Here is a 22222-nt window from a genome sequence, read left to right on the forward strand (position 1 = left end):
GGTCTGTCCTGAAGAGCTTCCCATGGATGTGAACAAGACAAGGTAAAGCAAAAAAAAGTGCAGTAAGGGCAGTTACCATAAACATTCTCATGAGATTCTTGATTTTTTTTTTTCCAGCTTATTTTTCTGTGCACTGCTACTGATTTGATTTCCTTGTTCAGCTGCTCACGTTCAGCAGTTTCTGCCCAGCAGCCAGGTGGTGGAAATCATCTAATGCAAGCATTCATTTGAGGAGGGGAAGAAGAGGAGAAGTCTAACTTACTTAAACTTCCAAAGAGTGTCCTAATCTTGTAAAGAATGTGAGTTTCCTGTATGCAGGTCTCTGGAAAGTTTACTGAGACCCATAGAGGTGCCTGTGTGTCAAAGTTGAACTATTTACACGTGGCTCTATTTGTTGTCCCTAGGCAGAAGAAAAATAACACATTTTTAACTGATGGGGGAAAATGTTACATCTACGTTTACTTTGGTTTGGCTAAAAAGCTGTTTTAATTCAGTTCAGCTAAATAAATATTACCCCATTTGTCAAATGTAAGCCTATTTAAACCCAGCTTATTGGGTTAGCTTGCACCTGTAACCAATGTAGCTTGTATGGGACTCATGTGAAAGTGCCTGTGCAGTGATTTATATTGGCTTGACATCAGGGTTTTATGTTAAACCCCTGCAGCTTCCAGGTGAGGACCTCCCCTTAGTAGCCTCCAGCAATAAAAGTGATGACTTCTGTTTATACTATTAATAATAGCCAACAGTTAAAACTTGACTAGTGCCCCCAGCTCTGTTCTTGCCCTTCAATGCTTTTGCATGAGACCACAAGTTAGCTGACAGTGTATCCTGTTTCTTTTAAAAAATAAGGCGTTACACCTGACTGCATCTGCCACAGGAGCTCACAGCCTGCATGTTCATTTTAAGCATATCTTTCAGGACAGTCCAGTGTCATCTTAGCACTTCCAAAATGTTGAATAATAAATACAATTAGGCTGCATGAGAATGTTAAGGAAAGCTTTCTGTTCAAATGACTGTTCAGTGTGGTGGTCGTGGTGAGGTTGAGACTTGTAAGGGAGTCTGCATTTAGTAGGTCAGTCCATTAAAAACTTTTAACCTCTGGACACACTGCTGCAGACATTTTTGCTTTTCACTTATTAAGGAATTTTGCCTCACATAATGGTAATGTCATCAAATAAAGCATGACATGCTTAAGAACACGGTTTGGTTCATAGGCAAGTGCTACAGGACTGGTGAAACTCCTGCCCCGCCACAGGTTCCTCTCCACAGGCTGTAGCTCTGACCCAGGGCTGTTCCTGCAGGGGCTCTCCATGGGCTGTGTCGTCCTTCAGGCCTCATCCACTGCAGCACCTTGGGCTCCTCCTTGGCTGCAGGTGGAGATCTGTCCCGTGTGGTGCCCACAGGCTGTAGGGGTACAGCTTGCTCTTCCATGGGCTGCTTCTAGGCTGCAGGAAACTCCTTCGAATACCTCCTGCCCTCCTCCTGCACTGACCTTGGTGCCTTCAGGGCTGTTTCTCTCACATCTCTCACTCCTCTCTCCCAGCTGCTGTAGTGCAACAGTTTTTTCCCATTCTTAAATCTTCTCTCTCAGAGTCAAAACCAGCACTGCTCATGGCTCAGCTCTGTCCAACACTGGGTCCTTTATGGAGCAGTTGGACCTGACTGCTCTGACATGGAGCAGCTGCTGAGTGAGCTCTTCTCATCCATCTCTAGATGTGGTGTTGTGGTTGGATACTATTTATGGCACAATCTAGACATTTCTCATTCTAATAGAACAACAGTGCTTAATCACACAAATAATGATGTAATGGTTGTGGTTGTTGGAGGCTGTGATCAAGAGATATGATATAATGTTTTGGCTCAGCTGAGGATATGTGGCTTAGCCCCAGTCAGCCAATTCTTCCTCCAGTGGAAATGTTACATCCTTCTTTTAGCAATATTATGAGCATAAAACCCATTAGTGGTCAGATAGGGAGTAGACTGTAGTGTTAGAATCTAGGTATCTACTAGTTAAATAGCTGTCATACAATTGAAAATAAACGTACTGCTATTCTACATGGAGTGTTATTTGTTGATTGCTATAAGGGTGCCTTAACGCTGTTAACAGAAGACAGGGATGGTGCTGCCCTGTGCTATATGTTATAGGGAATGGTTAAAGAAATCTGATCAAATTACTTCCCCTCCTACATTTCATGTGCAGCAGTTTTCAAGGGATAGAAAGAATCTTCAATGGCTTTCCTCAATCCTATTTTTAAAGTGTCGACTAAATTATTTTGAAATACCAACTCTTTAAACATGATCTGTAATTATTTCTGAAATCTCGGATTAGTATTTTTTGCATCTTTCAGGCGTAAATGGATATCTGCTAATTAAATGCATAGTAGATGTATGGTACATTCTAGAAGTTTCTGTACACATTCAGCCTTCTGTGCATGCTCAGCTCCTATAGAAAGATCTATTTTAAAAAGCTGTAGCATTCAATCTCCAGGTTCCTTGAAAAATTGCCTCCAAGTTTAGTGTTTGTTATGACCTTCATTAAACATTCTATGTGGCCTATGCCAATTAAAACCATTAGCATAAAAAGCTATCAGCTATGGGCCTGTAACCTTAGGAAAAGCAAATGTTTATGTTTTGAACACAAAAGCAGCGTTATTAACAAAAAGTGACTTATCAAGTGTAAACAGAATGACCTGAACAAAGCGTGCGTCAGCATACATGCATGTCCTCATTTGCCATCTGGTTTGTGTTATGACCCCTGCTAGGGATGTGTTTTGTGCTAGTGGACAATTGGAAAACACTTAAAAACACAAGCTGGAATGTATAGAAATCTTACAGCAGTCTTTCACATGGTCTGTGTCATGTGAGGGGATAAAAACAGTTTGCAGAAAAGATGAATTGAACTGTAAACGCTGCATCCTGATAACTCTCTCATGTAGCCATATAGCTATGATTTCCTTTACTTTCTCTCTGCAGGTTGTCCTGGAAGCCCAGATAAGAACGCAACCAACAGTAAAATGAAAAAACTGTGCAGCTGAAGAACTGAAGAAGCATTTTTCTACTTGGTGAAAATGCCTCTTATTTTTTGACAACGATTAAAGAACAATGGGGTCAAACACACTTGGGAAGGCTGCAACATTAGATGAGCTTTTGAACGCTTGTATTGAAATGTTTGGTAAGTGTTCTCAATACTTTGCTTTGCTGTTGCTCTTTGAATTCATCTTGTAGCATAACCCCTGCTGTTCTCTGATTTAGGCAGTCTTTCCCTTGGCAAACATTTCCATTCTGTAAAATTTTCCATGTTTCATTTAGTCCCAGAATTATGCAGGCCAGAATTTTAGTCATATGCATATTGTGTTAAGAAAATTTAATACAGGTAAAGCGCAATGTTGTGTATAGTGGTTTTAAAACTAAACAAATGTTTAGTTGAATGACTCAAGGAGTTATTTCTGGCATTGTCTTGAGTGGTTACACAGCTGCTTTTCTGACCAGTTGTTACTCTGAAACGTTTTTCAAATCATCATGCAATAATTGGAAATAATATGACTCAAGGCTCATGTAATCATTTTGCTCTTATTTAAATGTAGTGTACCAGGTCTGAAGGAAAGAAGTGATGAAGTAGACCTTGATCCACAGTGCCATTAATCAAGAATTATGTCACCCTATAGCCAGATAGTTCATGGATATACTTATATGCTTTGAAATGGGTTCTTAATTCACAGAGCTACATTTAAAGTCTCTTGGAACACAAGATAGACTTTGATTTGATTGAGGGCTGTTGGTTTGGAGTTTTTTTCCCTTTTGGAGAGAAGGAAGCATCCGAAGATGAGAGGAATTAAATATTTAAGGGCCAGATTTGGCTCCTGAGCATACTGCATCTCTGTATATCCATTTTTTGTAGACCATGATCAGACCTGCTGTCCTGTATACCTAGTGAGAGGTAGCAGAACCAATATACTTCATGTCTCTTGGGAGTAGTATCTCTCTTCTATGTATGCATGCTCTCTTGACAGCTCTAGTCTGTATGTGGTTCCTGTTTCATACACACATGCAGACTACTGTCTACTGAAATAGCAACAGAGAGAAAATAACATAGGATTGTGGGTGCTATGGAGTGTGAACAGCCAGGCAACCAGCCAGGGAGTAACTTCCACAGCCTCAGTGGCTACACTGCAGAAACTGGGAGAGTCTGTACAGCAGCTGGAGGTGTGATCCGCATATGGACTGAAGTGTTGCTTTTGATCCCTCTTTTTAAACAATCTAGTGGTTAATATGCAGCTGCACCTAAACAAACCTTGTAAGTGGTTTTGGATAAACCATCTCCCTGCCCTTTCAGTGGACTAACTTTAGATTTGTTATTTGTATTACCCACTGTCTCATTGCACTCATTTAGCTTATATGCTAGACATGTCCATGCCTGTTGTCTGGACTTTCTTTTCCCTACAGCACTACAGTCTAGCAATAGTTTCCTCTAAAGGAGGATTTGTGTGCTTTGCTTTTGTGTCCTGTTTGGTAAATAATGGCCCAAGATTTTAACTTCTGATATTTTTTTATCTCCACTTGAATGACACACGCTTCTCTGTTCGCAGCTAAGAAGTTCATTCCCTTGTTGCTCTTTTTCAGATGACAGAGGAAATCAATGCTCCAGCCATTTGCCGAGAATCTTTCTTCTAATGCATCGCTGGTACCTGCCTTCCACAGAGCTGGCTGTCAAGCTTCTGTCTACATATCCTTTCAGGAAGTCTTGCAAGTCAGCACTGCAGTGTTGAAAGCAGATTGTTTCTGCCACTGCATGTAAAAATTTGTTACTTAATTAGTAACAAACAGAGTTTGACTCTTTCACCCTAAAACATGGAAATCCGGGAGCTTCATTCGGCTTTTGGTTGTAGATATTTTCCATAAGAACAAGTTTGCTGAGGCATGCTTTGAATTATCTTTGAATAAATGGAAAAATGTTGCCAAGATAATTTTTCAAATTTATAATGGCAGGCTGGTATTGGACCAATACGAGCTTTCAGTGGTAGCTCAGTACCTACGTGTCTTCAAAATTGTTCAGCAGAGTACTCAGAACAGTGCAATAGAGGCATTTTTGCTAGGGCAAAAACCAAAATGGCAGCCAAGAAATTGTCGTTGTCTTAAGATACTGTGTAAGTGAATGAATATCAGATGATGCTGTAGTTGTCTGTTGAAGGAAAGTTTTTAATACTGGTTTTGTTCAACTGGTCTAGAGTCACTGTCTGATGTAGATAAAAACCACATTACTGAATCAAGTCACCTAAAGCTTTCTTTAACTAGAATACATATAGAGATGCCAGTGGGGAGAACTGCAATGAATTCAGACTAAAAATCTGCTACTTCATGAGGTAGGCACGCTTCTGTTTTCTATTTGCTGTGAATACTATAATTGTAATTTATTTTCCTAATGTTTAAAAAAGTTATTGTTTTATTTGATCTCTAGTCTGTAGTAAAGTGTGAATTACTGTGCTCTGAAAACAATGGTTTCAGCAGAACCAGTGCTTAAGACATGTAACTGTGCATGTACTGTACAGCTGATTGAAACCTTGTGCCGTGTATTACCTGGTGTTTGAGCATGACACCTCTTACAGGGAGGTGAGGTCAGTGCCACACAGAACAGTGACACTTTTTACTTCCATATACCATCTATTTTGGTGGAGGAAGTTTATCTCTGGGCTGTTGGCTTCAGTTCAAATAATCTGTGCGTAATTTATGATGACACGAGTATGTTAGAGATGTCAAAGCTTTTACAGATCAGATTTGTTCTGATCTTTGCACCTAATTGTCTCTGACTTTGTTTCTACAGGAAAGCTGTCCCTGGTTAGGCTGTGCTTGGTTAGGAGCATTTCTCCATAAAATAGAAAGTATGAATTTTTAAGCTAACACGCTACAACCTGCTTCCCTCAAACAAATGACTAAATTATATCACTGTGTTGGAATGGGAGAGAGGTACTGAAAGTAGCACTGACAAAGCCTTTTTCCTGCCCTCTTAAATAGAAGAGGAATTGCCTTGTTTACAGGGTTATCGTGGTAGTGCTGCCACTTTAACTTCACGTTTTCATTTTCACTGGAAAATCTTTTTCTGAGCACAGTGTCTCACTTAAACAAGGGACAAATGCAAGTCATTTGGGTGCCCTGGCAGTGTGAGTTGGGGTAGGTGTGGTGTGGCTGCCTTTTGTGTGTCACCCCATGCATCTTTTAATTTGACATTTCAAAAGAGTGCTCTTGTATGGTACTGTGGTGAATTAAATGAAGGAAATTATATGATAATTTGACTGCATGATGTCAACAATCCTGTTGTCAGTTATAAGCTAGAATATTTTGGAGTTACCTGAGACTGTTGATTCAGCTACTAAAAGAGCAGTGGTACAGCCCCTGTTTTTCTAGGTCCGTGACTGTTTATTTTTGAAGTCTTTGTCATTAATGTCAGAGAGAAGTACAGCATCAGCAGGCTGGGGTTGCACACCCTCTCTGCCCTAAAACCACTCAGTCTGAAATATTCTTAAGTTCTGTTGATTAAAATGTGAGTATCTCTGTACAGCCACTAAATATTACACCTGAATCCCTAGGTGTCTCTGAACTTATTTATGTCAATTTCAGATACTGGATTCTGGAATTTCCTGCAGAATTTAACTTGGATCTCGGGCTGATTCGTTTGACTGAAGAATTTCGAGAATTAGCCAGCCAGCTTGGCTATGAGGATCACATCGATCTCATTGATATCTCCAGCATGTAAGAATGTCATGAGCTTTATCATCTTTACCTCTGTTCTCTGTAGCAGCAGAATTCTAATTCTGTCCAAAATATGAAAGTATTAAGGGCCATCCTAATCTTGAGAAAGCAAACAATCATTTACAAAAAAAAAAAAATTCTCTTACCGTCTAAATTTGGAATTCTACACGTAGTTTGACACTGCAGTCTCTTATCTGTGCATAAGTATTCAATATAAATGGTAAAGAAATAATTTTCCTGATTCTTTTGAAAAAGCTAGTGCTAATTAAATGATTAATATTACTTTCTTCCTGTTACTTTTCATACAGAATGACAAGTAACGCAGTGATTGGCACATTGTGTAAATCTTGTATTTTCTTATGGAAGCTTTTTTGTTCTCTTATCTGTAACCTGCCTGTTTTTTCCAATGCCTTTCTGTGTGCTATTTTCTATTATTTAATTCAATAATCTTTAGCAGTGACATGTGTAATTTTCTTGCATTGAAGTGCTTATACTACTATTACCATGACTTCTAAGAAGTTACCTTCTAAACATCACCAAACAGGCTCTTATATCTTACCTGATATTGTAGATTTTCTTTTAAAATATGGCACAGTCAAAATTGTTTTTCCTTATTTAAAAATCAGCATAGCAACCTGGAAGGATGGCCCAACTAATCTCAGTGAAGTCTACAAAATTTTGTGCACGAATGCCAGTGAAATCACATGAATATTAGCTCTTCAATCTTATTTTAAAATTTTAACTTAGGAACCTCTTTCTGCTCTATGAAGTGCCTTTGCTGTATTTGGGTAGGAGTTATTCCATTACTTGTAAGCAAACGGTTTACATAGTTATGCACAAACACCTTGCTGTGGTTGTTCAACTGATGGCATTTCTACCGTTCTGTTATTTTATGGACTTGTGGTCTTACAGAGTTAAAATTAATTCTTGATGTTATTGAAGGTGGCTTTTTTTTTTTTGGTCTTATTCAGAATTTGACTTATTTTTCTTGTATTTCCAAGGCACTTTTGAATTACAGCCTCCTGTACATTGTCCTTTTCTTCCAATGGAAACCTGATATCATGCATCGTATGCAGAAAGGAGATCTCTGAAATCCTTACTCCTCATTATACATCTGAACGTTATCTTATGCTGAGTGTTGTCCGCTAGAAGCCACAGATAGATCTCTTGATTATTTTATGTATACTGATGGCTACTCCCCAAAAAGAAATGAGGATTGTGTCTAATTTTCTCTTGCAGACCTTCCTATGACTGGATGAGAAGAGTTACACAAAGGAAGAAGATTTCTAAGAAAGGAAAAGCCTGCCTACTTTTTGATCATCTGGAGCCCATTGAACTAGCTGAACATCTCACTTTTCTGGAGCATAAATCTTTTAGGAGAATTTCTGTAAGAAGCCTCCAACTTTGTTGTTTGTAGATAGGACCCTGTCCTAGGAAAGGGCGTTCATATTGTTTAACAAAACATTTTTTTTTACATTTCATTTACTGTGTAAGAGAATATGCTGTCATATTGTCTTCTAGCAGGCAGTTCTAGCAGCTAAGATGACCAAGAAGTCAGTGTTGGCTAGTATTGCTACAGCTCCCTACACAAGCTGAAATTCCATCATCAGCTTCTGAAAATCCAAATTTAATGGAGAGCTGAAGAATACTTTCCAGAAGTTCTCGGGAAATCTAATTCTAGTGGTAGCCATCTGTGTGGAACGATATCCATGAACACACAGGAATGAACAATATCAGAATGAGCAAGATTTAGCAGAACTAGCTGCTTGTGCTACAAATTGATCAGTTGATGTAGGAGGAAGACATAGGAAAACTGATGTATAGTTAGCTTCTTGAGTTGCAGTTCAGACTCTTATTAAGAGCTCCTGTTGACTTCAGCAGCGCCCAGATTTTGCTCTTTACATCAATAATGCTCTTGATCAGGTATTGGAGTGAAGTGAAAGCTCCTTTTTATATGCTTCTTGCTTGTAGCACTAGGTCATTCCTATACAGTATAATTGTATGAGGATGTCAAGTAAAACTGCACAAAATAAAATGTCTTAAGTGTTGAGTAAATTGTGGGGAAAAATGATTCCATAGAAGTAGTAATCATATTCATCATGCATGCCTTAGTATTACCTGGCATTCAAATGCTGAAGTTTTAAGTGATACAGCAAGACCTGTAAATAAGACAAAAGAAAACATTTTAAGAAAGTACTGATATGCAGCAGGGTCTGCTGAGCATCAGTTGTAGTCACTTTCTAAACAAGAACAGCTTTGACGGGGGAAAAAATATCAAAGTTTCAATTTGACTCTGAGGTTGTCCACCACTTTACTGAAAATGTCTTTCCCTTTCCTTGTTAGTTCACAGACTACCAAAGCTATGTGATCCATGGCTGCCTGGAGAACAATCCTACTTTGGAGAGATCTATTGCTTTGTTTAATGGTATCTCCAAGTGGGTCCAGCTCATGGTTCTCAGCAAGCCGACACCCCTGCAAAGGGCAGAAGTGATCACAAAGTTTATCAATGTTGCACAGGTATGTCTTGTTTATGAGTCTCCTTCCTCCAATATGAAGCAACAATATAGAGATCACAGGAAACAAGTGAACTGGGTGCTCTTTGGGCTGTTTCCTGAGTGAAAAGTCTGTTCAACATAACTGCTAGTTATTTCTTCCAGGTGTGGCACATCTGCATTTTTTAGAAGACAAAAAATAAAATGTATTTTTTCTTTGTTGTATTCTGTTTCCCAACTGTCATTATCACGTGTTTCTTGTGGAACTAATCTAATTTAAAAAATAATTGCTGAATTCCCTTATATCCCTTGGCTTAGTTGTTTCCTATGCAGCAATGGTAGGACGTTTCCTTTAGCTTGTCTTCTGTGATACTGGATAGCTGCCATACATACCCTTATTTTTATTTTTTCATGATCCATCTCTTCTACAGAAGCTCCTTCATCTCCAGAACTTCAACACACTGATGGCAGTTGTGGGAGGTCTTAGCCATAGCTCTATTTCTCGCCTGAAAGAGACTCATTCTCATCTGTCTTCGGAAGTCACAAAGGTATGGTGGACAACCAAATGTACAGATATTGAGCAGAACATCCCTTCTTGAAGGTCTGATGAGTTCTGCAGTTCAGGTCTCACCAGCACAATACTTGGATCTGGGAGGGTATCCTAGGGGACTGGGCTTGGGCTTCTCTCAGCGGAGAAGAATCGACTCACAGAGATTCTCTGCTTGATTGCCTGTATTAGAGAGAAAATTAACTCTGTTGACTCAGCCACAAGTTATGCTCATTACAACAGATTAAGGAAATGCTAAGAATGCTTTCACAAGAACTTGCTTCTCTGGCTATTTGTAGGACTGGAATGAAATGACAGAGCTGGTCTCTTCCAATGGAAACTACTGCAACTACCGCAAGGCTTTTGCTGACTGTGTTGGCTTCAAAATTCCTATTTTAGGAGTTCATTTGAAAGACTTGATTGCTGTCCATGTCATTTTTCCTGACTGGATAGATGAAAATAAAGTAAACATAGTGAAAATGCAGCAGCTTTCCATCACCTTGAACGAACTGGTTTCCCTGCAAACTGCTTCTCATCACTTAGAGCCTAATATGGATTTAATTAACCTGCTAACAGTAAGTATTGTGCAACTTCCAATTTACTTCTGTTATTTAGATGTTGAATGCCAATACAAAGTTGAGTGTACATTGTTGTAACATTTTTTTTTTATTTTAAAAAAGAGGCAACGCAGAATAGAAACAAGTCCATGTGAGATGTGAATGTATTCAGAGAGTATGTGATGGCTGGATACAGAAACAGAAAACAATTGCATTGATTCATTTATTTAAAAAAAATAATGGAGAGAGAGATGCTTCTGTATTAAAAGGAAAACGTTCTGACTACTTAGAATTTAGGCTTTTGCAAAGTTTGGGCTATGTGTTGGCATACTTCCATCAGTGAAATTCTAACTTGGGAGTAACTTTGTTCCTTCTCCCTGTGCTTTGTAAATTATACAGTGTTCTTCCTATACCGTAAATAAATGTATTCCTGTATGATGTTAAATAGTTCCTGAAAAAAGATCCACAAGTGTCAGTGCTGAAAGGGATTTATTTTAAGTCCCCCTTTTTTTTTATATGTAGACAATTAGTGTAATTTGATAATAAATACGATGCTTAACTTCAAAAGATATTGAAGCGTGCCCCCTGAATCTACTGACCAAATTCTGCTTCTGCTGACATTTTTTCAAATTAGCATTGATCTTAACTGCAGCAGCATTTGATCCAGCACCATGGTTTGATTAGGGGCAAAAACCAGTTGGAATTAAAGACAGGAGCAGTGAAACTTGGAGGAAAGGAATGTTGTTCGTTAAAACAGTTCATGTTGCAGATAAAAGCAAGCCATCTACTCATTTGAGAGCTGTTTTTTAAAGATGTCACTTTAGAAAAAAGGACTCTCCCAATGTGTGATCATTTTATGCTGTTTCTATTCTTATTTCACTTTGTCCATCAGATCTCTAATCCAGACTGAAAGAGAAGCTGCCTTCTGTCATTAAGTCAGTAGAATTCTTTTCTAAGTAAACTTAGAATCAAACAAGGTCTGTCTGAGACAGAATAAGATAGATTTGAGAACTTTTCAAGTGATTCTGTTTATTTTATTGGCTAGCATGAACTTTTCTAGATCAACTTTTTCTCCAGATTTCTCTTGTCTCTTTTAAATGACAGACAAAAGCTAGATCAAAGCCAGGGAATGAATTTGGCTCTGAACTGCTGTGCTCATTGCTGCCTGGAGAGGTGGGAGCTGAATTCCAGCTTCTCTTCTGTCAGGTCATGGACCTCAGATGAATTTCATTACTCGTCTCCTTCTATGTGAATGCCTTGAGTGAGCACTATTGAGCAGGAGCTTAGATTTTTTCCTTTCACTTTACTTTAAAATGCTCAAAGATACGTTTATCAGAAATTATACAGAGTTTGTACTTTGTGGTGGATTTGTTCTGGAACTGATCAGGTACAGTGACTGACAAAAATGAGCCTGAGCTTGGAGCTACCAATCTGGTGTCACTTCATTAAGGAATAGGACAAACTTTTTCTGTCGCACTTTATATGAAGCAAACAGGAGCACATCTTAATCACAGCTGGTGGGGCAGTGAAGAGAAGGGGCCACATTATAGCCCATGGTAATGCCTCTCTAATTTGATCATACACAGATATTTATCATCTTGTTTTGTTTCAGTAGGGATTGAGCGTTGTTTCTCATCTCGAGTTCACAGTTTCTGACAGATTTGGCTGCAAGTAGGGGGAAGTGGAACATCAGATTTTAGAGAACTGAGGAATAAGAAACTGAGCACCCAAGGGCACAAATTAGACAATGTGAAGTGAGAAATGGAAGCTGAACTACTGCTGTCATTTTGATTAGCTGCCACTCTTTTGGGTAACGGTCTGCATTTCAAAAGGTGCTGAAAGCATCAGATTTTTCTAAGACTTGCAGTTTGATATCCGTCGTTGTACAAGTTCTTGTTTTTTACCCATTTTTCCATTTTAAAAATATTTCTTTTGTTTTCAGCAAACTGAGATTTTATTTATATTTATATAATATTTTTTCCAATCTGTATTTCATTTACCAGGAAGAGTAATTGAGCATAAGAAGAGTACTACTTCATTCATGATGCTCTGATGTATTTGTTCCTCATATTGCACTGCTGGCTTTCTAATAGTTGAGCCAATCTGACTGTAAATAATTGAAGTTGCATGCTGCAGTGTTAATCCCAGGCCTGATCAGGGTTAAAATTAACTGCCACTTTTTGTCTACTGTCATGATTCCATAGTTGTAACTGTTCAGTAGTGATGAAAATGGCCATAGGTGTCCTAAGACTTTTCCAGGGTAATTCTGTCTGTTTGTTGAGTAGTGTAAGAGTTTTCACTTAAGACAGCTACTTCTGGAAGGTTAGAAATAAATTTGTATCAGATACCACCTGGATGTGAGTTTTGGAAGGCCTCATACTATTTGAATATTCCAACTTCTCTTCCAGTGCGTTCCAGTTATGTTTGGTTCTCCTTTGTACCATATGAATACATTTCAGTCCCTTTACTTACAGTTGTCTCTTGAACGGTATTAACAAACTTATGTGACAGATGAAACATTTCTAACAATCCTTTTGTTAATAAGAAAGTTATAAATTACAGGCTGGGGTCAGAGAAAGAGAAGAAAAGCTGGGGTCTCAGCCCAAAGCTGACAAGAACTGCAGGCTGAAAATAGCTGACCTTGGGATGTGCAAACAGTCTTTTAGCAGATTTAGCCTCCCTTGCTGCCAAAGTCAACCTCAGTTTTCAGAGCCAGAGAAAGTAATTATTCAGTTTATTGCTATGTCTTTCTGCTCTAATACATCTTTTAGTTAATTCCAAAACTGGTAAATGCACGTAAATGCATTGTTTGTGCTGTGCTCTTCATTTGTACATCAATCAGCTGGCTCAGCTATTTGTTTACTTTTGCTGTTTTCTCAGCAGAAGCCGTTTCTATCTGGGAGAGCTTTTAGTAGGTGTTTCATCCTGATAAGCAATGTGTAAATCTCTTGTCTGGCCTCTGTCCCTTGCGCTGCATCCTTTTACATCACACTTAGCAAGTGCCACCAATCTGGGCTGTGCTGGCATGACAAGTACATCTCTGGGTGTTGGCTTCCTGGGCCACAGCTTGCACAGTGCAATAAAAAGGGCATTTCATCAACTAAGTGGGCATATGGGAATTTGCCTTGGTGTTTCTTTTCCACAGTGATGAAAATCTGTCTTCTTTGGAGAAGCTGAGCCTTTCAAGTGTTTTGGAAATGGTTATCATGGAGGCTGTGTTAAGAGCTATTGAGTGATTACTGGCTTAAAAGCTGGGCCAGAGAACGTGGTAGTAAACCTCAGACTCCTTGATAAAGGTGAACGGGTGAAAAGAGAATTTAAATCTCTCTGTTTTCAGTGTTAGCTGCTGCATGACCATTTTTCAGGGGGAACTGGAGTTCTCTCCGCAAATAAGGCAATGGTTTGTTGTTTGGTAGGCAATTGAGGCAAACACCAGGTTTAGTCGCGCAGGAGGCTGCAAAGGCTGAGAGCAAGCTTTAATGATGTGAATTCTCACTTGGCTGTGTGTAAGTAAGGGCAAGTTACTTGGGCAAGAGACCTGAACGTAGCATGACTTGGCTGCCTGGGAGCATGTTACATGCTTACTCGTAGTCTGTGCTCCTCAATGCCCTTTCCTGAGCTATTGCCCACACTTGCTCTGTTCTCAATGACTGCACCCATTCTACGTTCTGACAGGAACAAAGAAGCAAAAGTGGTAAAAACAAACCTAAGCACAAGTTTGGCAGTGCAACCAAGAGGATTAATGGCTCTAGGGACAGGTTCATAATTAGAACATAGGGGAGTTGGACTAGATGACCTGTAAGTGCCCTTTCCAACTGAAACAATTCTATGGTTCTATGATTTTCTTACCTGTTGTGCAGTATTTCCACATTGTTTTTATTTCACTATATGAATAAAAGCCTGAGGGTAAATGTCCCACCATTTTCTGTGGATAGGAAGAGGACTTCAGTCTCTTCATTAGTCCACAGTGGATTTATACTGAGTTACAGCTTATTTGGTGCCACTATTTTCCCCCCGGCTATTTTTAGGTCTCCATGGCTATTTAACCAACCTGTTCTAAGACTGTATGCAAATGGCTGGAAAGTCCCCATCGCTTGTACAGTCTAGTGAAGAGAATGAGAAATGTCTAAACAGCTAAATTGAAAGTCACCCTCCCCAACTTTTCTTCAATAAGTTCCACATGTGAACAAAGCCATGCCTTTCTGATCCCCCTCTGCTTTCCTCACACCCCTCCCTGCCAAATTACTAAGGAGAACAGGACAGCAAGGAGAGTCAAACTAGACTGGAAACTGCCACTGTAAAGGCTGTCCTAAGAAGACTCATTGCATTTCATCTGTTGGCACAAAACTGTAGCCTAAATACAAAAGACAGCTTATTTAACCAATATGTAATCACCTTGCCTAAGGCAAGATGGTTATTGGGCCTGGTTCTGCTCCTTACTAAGTCTGCTCTTCAAGTTCTCTGAAAATAATCATCTGTTACAGCTGTTTATACAGTAGTAATTCCATCTGCCTGCTGTGGAACATTCCAGCTTAACTGGGGATTTGAAAGATGGATGATAACTTCAAATCAAGCCAATTAATCCAAAGCCAATTGATGCAAGGAGATGACCACAGGAAGCATGCAATGCTCATCTCATTGCATAAAACTGGCCACAGCGGGGATCACCTCAGCAAGGAAGAGTTCACTGCAGACATGTGCCACTGCACGACCACAGCTGCCAAAGCAAAAGCAAAAATGTTCATTTTACTTCCACTGTATTTAAGTCCCTTCTTTTCCCTCAGCAAATCTTCTAGCGAAAAGGATCAGTACATGAAAGAAAAATCTTTAATTTTACGTAGAAACAGAAGCTGAAAGGGAATTTGTGTTGCTCAGCATGAGGGGACCAGGAATGGGCCAAACTGGACTACTGAAGTATCCTTGGATATGAGGATAGAGCCAGAACCAGTAAAAAAGACAGTGGGCCAAACCAGAGCACAGGAGGCTCCCTCTGAACACCAGGCACAAGCTGCCCAGAGCCTCCTGGGCATGGCCCTGGGCACCTGCTCTGGTGTTTAGTACCAGGGGGAGATATCTTTCTGCTAACAAACCTGTTGTATCTGACCCTGTCTAATAAAAGTTACTGTCTTTCTCTCTTTCTTACCCATAGCTGTCCCTGGACCTCTATCACACAGAGGATGACATCTACAAGCTCTCACTGGTGCTAGAACCAAGGAACTCCAAATCTGTAGGTCATCTTTTACCGCATTTTTTTCATATTATTTAGTATTTCTGCATGAAGCTTTTTTGTATTTTTTGAATGTCCATTAATCAGTTTCTTTCATATTCACCTTAAACTTTTTATTGTGTGTGATTCTATATGTAAAGAAGAATGAAACTAGCCAGAGTTTAGTGAAGTCTCTAGAAAGCAGAGTTCTGCTTTATGTGAAGATAACCTTTATAAGCGCCTATCAAGATAAGGCTGCATTGGTACACTTTGTATTATGCTTTTTAAGTTAGAGGTAAACATCTTAATAGTTGACATTTTGTTTAAAGTATTGCTCTCTCTCCAGCTACCAGCTTTTGGGACTTCCTCTGTCCTGTGAGCATTTCAGCACCCTCACTGCCTGTCACATCCAGCACATGATCCTCACAAGCTGAGCTCTCACTCTGACACCAGCTGAAAATAAGGGTGGCTGGAAATGCACAGTGGGGTGTGAGAGGGGGAGACCAGTACTGGGAGGTCTTTCTTTTCAGTGCTTTTTATACTTTTGTATCTTCTTAAAAGGAGAAACAAGGATGCAAAAGCTCTTAGCTATTAAGTATAGGACTTACCTGACTTTAAGAATAGTTCATCACTTTTGGAGACCAGCTTGAAGACTGCATGTGTGTGGTTTCAATGGAGGATGATGGGCAACATTGAGTAGTTCCACAGTCAGCACTAATTCAGTGTGAATACCTGGAATTTCGCTGATGAGTCTCCTGTCCGCATTGGATGTAATTTGACCACAACTGTTCCCTTTGCCACAGTTATTCTGGCTCCCTCATGCTTCCTTCATTGCCAGTAAAGTTGGGCAATTACAGCTCTGTGCTGTGGAAGGAGTGGGTCACCACTGTAAGTGAAGAGAATTACAAAGCAGTATGAGTACCCAGCTGTTATTGGAGACTTTGATGCTGTGTTCAGTGAATACCCAGGGACTACCTAGTTTGTTGGGTTTTTTTTGCTTGTACAGCCAATGGCTTATGGGCATCTCTGCCCAGCACAATTCTGCCACTGAGGGTGCACTAGCATAGATATTTTTTGCTTCAGTATAAGAAGGATTTCAATGCCATCATATAAGCGTTGGCACCAAATACATATAGAGAGAGAGAGAGAGAGAGTTTGATTGTTCAGAAGAAAGAGGAATGCTCCAGTGGATTTGGTTTCTTTCTGCCACTGTGTATACTCAGAGCAGCAGGAGCTCTCTGTGAGTCTGTAGTAGTCCAGCACCAGTGTGCTAATTCTTTGAGTCCCATTAACCTAAATATTTTTTGAGAGAAGGAACACATCAAACCACAGTTGTAAGGATGTCACAATACTGGCATGTTGTGTGTTATCGTATAACACGTTGTCTCTAAAAGATTGCTGCATTCCTGTGTGTTTTTAGAGCAAAAATATTTGCCAGCAGATTGTTTCATCACTGTATGGTGACATTAATCTTAGGATTTAAAATGTTCCATAAGTGCTATTGACATGAGTTGAGTGTTGAGTGTTACTTGTTGGAATTCAGTTCTGTGGATATAGGGATTATTTTCTTCTTAAACTCACCTGAGCACACTAATATGGTGAGTCAAGAGCACATCCTTTTTTTTTTTTTTTTTTTCCTATCAAACACAGTATAGTATGACCTTGTGACCCTTTTTCATCTCAGTGTGAAAGTCTACAATATCCTTATTATCACAATAATATAACATTTTTCATTAGGCTTGTTTATCTCCCTCTCGGGATGGCGGGGCTCTCTCAAGATGAAGAAGAGTAGGTTTCTATGTTATTCCTGATTCTCATTGTGTCCAGAGACTCTCCTTCCTGCCCCCAAGTTTCACTGCTGTTGAAGTTGGCTGCAGTGCTGCCATATGGTGCTGCTTGTTATGAGAACTCACATTTCATAATTCAAATTCTAACGTCGTTGTGTTTGATTGGTCTCCTAGCAGCCTACCTCCCCAACAACCCCAAGCAAACCAGTGGTGCCACTGGAGTGGGCATCTGGAGTGGTACCTAAGCCTGACCCAACCGTCATCAACAAGCACATAAGAAAGTTAGTGGATGTAAGTACTCAAAAGAATACATCAAAGGGAACGTTCATTTTGATACTGTAATCATTGTAAACAATTTCATTTGAGGTTTTTGAGCAATTATTGGGATGGGGATAAATTTTAAATATCTGTTAATGAATTTGAGCTCTTGCTGATACTTTCAGAACTATTTCTATTTTAGTCCAGAAATCAGAGCTAACACTTATTAAGCAGGTTTCCAGAGGCAAAAATGGCAAATTTTCAAGGACTCACACATCACTAAGCCCAGAGAAGGTCTCTGGAAAGCCTCCCCTGGACCAAGCATTCTACTGTGCTTATCTGCTGGCAAGAGGCTGGTTTCTTGGTGTCAGTATGTCAGTGCCTGGTGGCCAAGCTGTCCAAAGTGCATTATGCATAGTAAAGACAGTACAGTCTTGGTGTCACTTTGAAAATCTGGTACGAGGTCACAAAGAGTTCCAGCTGTACTCTTGCAGATACAGAATGAAGGAGGCATGATGAATGATGCAAACAAAGCTACATAGTGGAAGGTCCCGTTGGAGACCCTGTTGTGTTGGCGTGTGAGGGACTTTTGGTGAGGAACCAGGAATGCGCTGTAGATAATGAAGCAAGACCTCCTTCTGCTTTTCATAAATTAATAACTAACTCTGGGGGGAACTATTAAATTCTGATCTCGTCCATATTAGAGGTCAATAAATGGGATTATGTAGTTAAGGTAAATTAAAGTCTTTAGTCACTCAACCAGACTACACATATTTTTTTGGTTTCCTCTTTGTAGGTGCTCTTTCAAAAAAACAGAAAAATGTTTTCTTCTTTCTTAGAAAGATGCCAGAACTGCACGTGGTGTTCCTATGTTGTTGTTGCCATTGTCATGTGTTGATAAAAATCACCCAAAACTCTCCTTGTTTAAACCACATCCATTGCAACTCCTTCATCTTTTCTGAACATGGTGGCTGTATAATCAATAGATATCAAGATGTTATAATCACAATATAATTGTATAATCAATAGGTATCAAGATGTTATAATCACAATATAATCAAGAGAATTAGGCAAAGTAGACAACGATCACAAAAAGAGAATAAGTGGAAGAGCTTACCCTTCGGCTGAGCTCACCACAAAACACCAAAAGAGGGGATCTCCAGAAGAGATCCTTCCCCACTGGTAGCCAGCTCTTAAATAGGTCTAGGAGGGGTGCAGCCAGGTTCCACCCCTTCCGGCAGCACAGTGAGTTGCCTTCACCTGTGCTCCTCTGGCTGACTCATGGCTCGCCTCAGGTGATCAATCAGAGGTTCAGGCCGTGACTCAGCAGTTCCCATACAGTGGCCAAGGGAAATGCAGGCCCCTGTTCCACAACTTTAGCCTTGTTCAGGACACACGATATTGAGTCTCGCAGAATTAAAACACAGACTGGTTATAGATACAGCTCACAAAGAGACCCACATCACACCGTACAACTGTCAGCATTTTTCCAGTCTTTGTCATTTGCTAGCTGCCTTGGGTTGTGCTTCAATGTGTTGGTCTCAGTATAAAATGCTTTAATGTCCCTTACAGATCTCCTCAATTATTGTAAGACAGGATATAGGAATTTTTCAGCAGCTAAAGAGGGCTTGCAAAAGTTCATGCAATCCTTTAAATTTGGTCCCATGTCTATCTCTACTTGGTGTAGCTGAGGTCCTGTGATCAGAGGGAGCTGGTTGAGGGAGGAAGTAGTTGTTAGATGGAACGTACTTGTGATCTGGATGTCAAAGTATTAGTAAGAAAATAGGACTGAAACAGCACTGTGGCAGCACTGTGGCAGAGCAGAAGTGACTGACTGAAGGCAAAGTGAATCCAAAAATGCCTACAATTCTATGAGAAATCTGCTGTTGGGTTGTTTTGTGCTTGGTTTCCTTTTTGTGATATTCTTAATAAAACAAAGGGAGTATGTCACACGGGGCAGAATTTTAGTGACATTTCCAAAAAAAGAAGAAATAATACCATGCACAACTATGACTGAGGAGGTGTAGAGGAGTTCCAGTAGTTAAATACTGAGGTCAAGTTTTCTTTAAAAGTTAGCCTTTTTTTTCCCCTCTGCAGTCCAATAAATATGCATATTAAAGTGCCAATTAGCATTGATAGGAATAAAACAATGGATAGAACATGTGATTAGTAAAGTTGAATATTAATATAAATGTGATTGAGGTTGAAGAGAGAGTACAGATTCAGGACAGTCTGGGTGGTATGACAATAATTTCCTTCTGTTTCCAGTCTGTCTTTAGAAACTATGATCACGACCATGATGGCTACATTTCTCAGGAAGACTTTGAAAGTATAGCTGCAAACTTCCCCTTTTTGGACTCTTTCTGTGTGTTGGACAAAGACCAGTAAGTTTGGAGCTCTCTTGGTTTGTTAGTTTGTTTTCTTTTTGCTTTTTTTTTTTTTCTTTTCTTAATTTACAAATGCTTCAAAACAAAATGTTGAAGAGGCAATGTCTTCCAGACCTCCAACCCTCTCATGTCTGTCTTCTCTCTTAAGGAAATTAGTATCACTGAATGTTGAATTCTATTCTCATTTAACTTCTTATGTTAAGTAGGTCCTATACTTTCACCCAGACTGGAGTCCTACTTTATCTGATGCTTTAAAAAGCATCTATTCAAATAGATGCAGCCCCGTCTGCCAAGGGAAAGACTGAGTGTGACTGAGTCAGTTGTGATGTAAGGATGTGCTCCAAAAGACTGAGCAGCAGGAGGATGTGTTTGGGCAGTCCCTTCATTTTGAATTCCCCAGGCTGCCTGGTTTGTTGTTCCCTTGCAGTGCTCTGCATGAATCTGTGGATACGTCTGGCTGCTGAATGCCTCCAGCCAAGGCTTACAGCTTACCAGAGCTGGGGATCTTCACAGCCTGGGAAGTAGCTAAAAGCTCTGTTTAAATAACATACAAAGGTTTTTTTGTTTGTTTTGTTGAACTGTGTTCGGTAAAACCTTGGGTTACTTGGGAACTTGGATCCAGTACTTAGCGTGCAGGTCCTGTCTAGATACCTTCCCATATCTCATGGCCTCTTGTGCTATAGCCATCGAGCACTCCATTTGCTATTTGGTAGACTGGTGACTAACACCAACCTATAAGCTCTGCACGGCTGGCTGAGGCAGTGGTGGCCATAGGCCTTAGGAGTCTCCTTCACACGATGGCCTGCTCTGTGCCACCAAATTCTCTGATATCCTGAACAACTGAAGGACCAAGGCCCATGCTATGAATTCGGTGTTTGAAGTTTAATGAAGAATAAGAACCACAAGGGTTCTAAGGGAAAGCTTGTTTCTTCTGCCAGGACTGTTCTAGCATTTTCCAAGAACATCCTTTGCGTGCTGCATGCTTTTTGTAGCGAGAACCTACTGCTGGGTTCAGTGTCATTAGCAGTAACAGATCTACTCTACTTTTTTCCTAACAGAGATGGACTCATAAGCAAAGAAGAAATGATGGCTTATTTTCTGAGAGCTAAATCCCAGTTCCAGTGTAAAATGGGACCTGGGTTTATTCACAACTTCCAGGAGATGACCTATCTTAAGCCAACTTTCTGTGAACACTGCGCAGGTTTTGTAAGTATGTTTTTGTAATCGTAAATCTTACTCACAATTTCTTATACTCCAGCGTAGATGGGGTGAACCTGGCTCCATGCACTGTTGAAGTTTCTTCAGCTTAGCCAAATGTCTCATTGCATTTAGAAGCACAAGGTATTTCCTCCTGTTGTAGCTGCAGAACCCACTTGTGTTTTGGTGGTTCCTGTACACTGACATTTGTAAGAATTGCTGTTGCAGGTAAAAAGATAAACTACGTTAGCTAAGGGACATTAGGGACTGTATGAATGGCCTCGTGGTTTGTCTTAATTTCTTTAATTCAGCTTGATTTCTCATGTAAACAAACTCCAGGGAAAATGGATGTCTGGAATGGTAGATGTAGATGAAGCAAAAGCCATTCTGTCTCAAGACATGCACATGGCATCATACCTCCACTCATAATTTTCTGAACAGCCATAACAGCCTTTATCCTTTCTCTACTGAATTAACAGAACTTCTATTTTTGTCAAGAAACGGGCTGCCAGCAGTTCTATAACATGAGAAACTTTTGAATGTTTTGGGTTTTTTTTAAGCTGCTTATGGCTTATAAGAAGCCATTTATTGGAGTGCTGTATACAAAATGTGAGCACTTGTGTGGCTTGCAAACCTCTCCCAACTTTTTCCACTTCAAGTGCCATACAGAAACATGAATTATTATAGTTTAGATGTCACTTATGGATGCAGCAGATGTGCATGTTTGTGCACATCTGCATGCAGCCACCCAGAGGAGTGAGAAAGGCTGGAGGCCACCAGGGCAGGGGCTCCTGCTCTCTGCCCACATGTGGCCCAGCTCAGGGTGTGAAGCCAGAACATGTCCCTGCTGCTCCATGCTAGCCTGCTGCATATAGCAGCAGCAAAATATCCTGCTTCTGCTATGTGACCTTTCCCACTCAGTCATACTTCTTCGTGGCTGAAAGTTACAATGACAGCACCACCAAGTACAAAAACATACCTCATCTCAGACTGGCCCTTTTCCCTCACTTCTGCTTGGCACCCATCACACCAGGACCTTTGTGTTCC

The 22222-nt window shown here is 40.1% G+C and overlaps 1 protein-coding gene and 1 long non-coding RNA gene across 8 annotated transcripts in view; one reads left to right on the forward strand and one right to left on the reverse strand.

The window, feature by feature from the left end:
* RASGRP3 (RAS guanyl releasing protein 3) overlaps positions 1 to 22222 on the forward strand; it is a 50551-nt gene that overhangs the window by 22629 nt on the left and 5700 nt on the right. For 5 of the 7 annotated variants that reach the window (XM_048937568.1, XM_048937566.1, XM_048937571.1 and 2 more), the window contains exons 2-13: positions 2974 to 3172; positions 4621 to 4720; positions 5295 to 5360; positions 6613 to 6744; positions 7984 to 8131; positions 9088 to 9261; positions 9668 to 9784; positions 10083 to 10358; positions 15490 to 15567; positions 17508 to 17624; positions 19860 to 19975; positions 21037 to 21184. In XM_048937568.1, the coding sequence (XP_048793525.1) occupies positions 3103 to 3172; positions 4621 to 4720; positions 5295 to 5360; positions 6613 to 6744; positions 7984 to 8131; positions 9088 to 9261; positions 9668 to 9784; positions 10083 to 10358; positions 15490 to 15567; positions 17508 to 17624; positions 19860 to 19975; positions 21037 to 21184 (1542 nt within the window). In that variant the 5' untranslated portion in view covers positions 2974 to 3102. Of the gene's footprint in view, positions 1 to 117; positions 300 to 2973; positions 3173 to 4620; positions 4721 to 5294; positions 5361 to 6612; positions 6745 to 7983; positions 8132 to 9087; positions 9262 to 9667; positions 9785 to 10082; positions 10359 to 15489; positions 15568 to 17507; positions 17625 to 19859; positions 19976 to 21036; positions 21185 to 22222 lie in introns of all 7 variants that reach the window. The other 2 variants (XM_048937567.1, XM_048937570.1) reach the window with 2 other exon arrangements.
* On the reverse strand, positions 10365 to 22218 carry LOC125689866 (uncharacterized). Its single transcript, XR_007375434.1, has 3 exons — positions 21220 to 22218; positions 16155 to 16432; positions 10365 to 15057 (listed from the first exon to the last, which is right to left on the reverse strand). It is a non-coding gene; the product is annotated as an uncharacterized LOC125689866 (long non-coding RNA).

This window comes from Lagopus muta, chromosome 2 (genome assembly GCF_023343835.1).
Source record: "Lagopus muta isolate bLagMut1 chromosome 2, bLagMut1 primary, whole genome shotgun sequence".
Lineage (NCBI taxonomy): Eukaryota > Metazoa > Chordata > Aves > Galliformes > Phasianidae > Lagopus > Lagopus muta.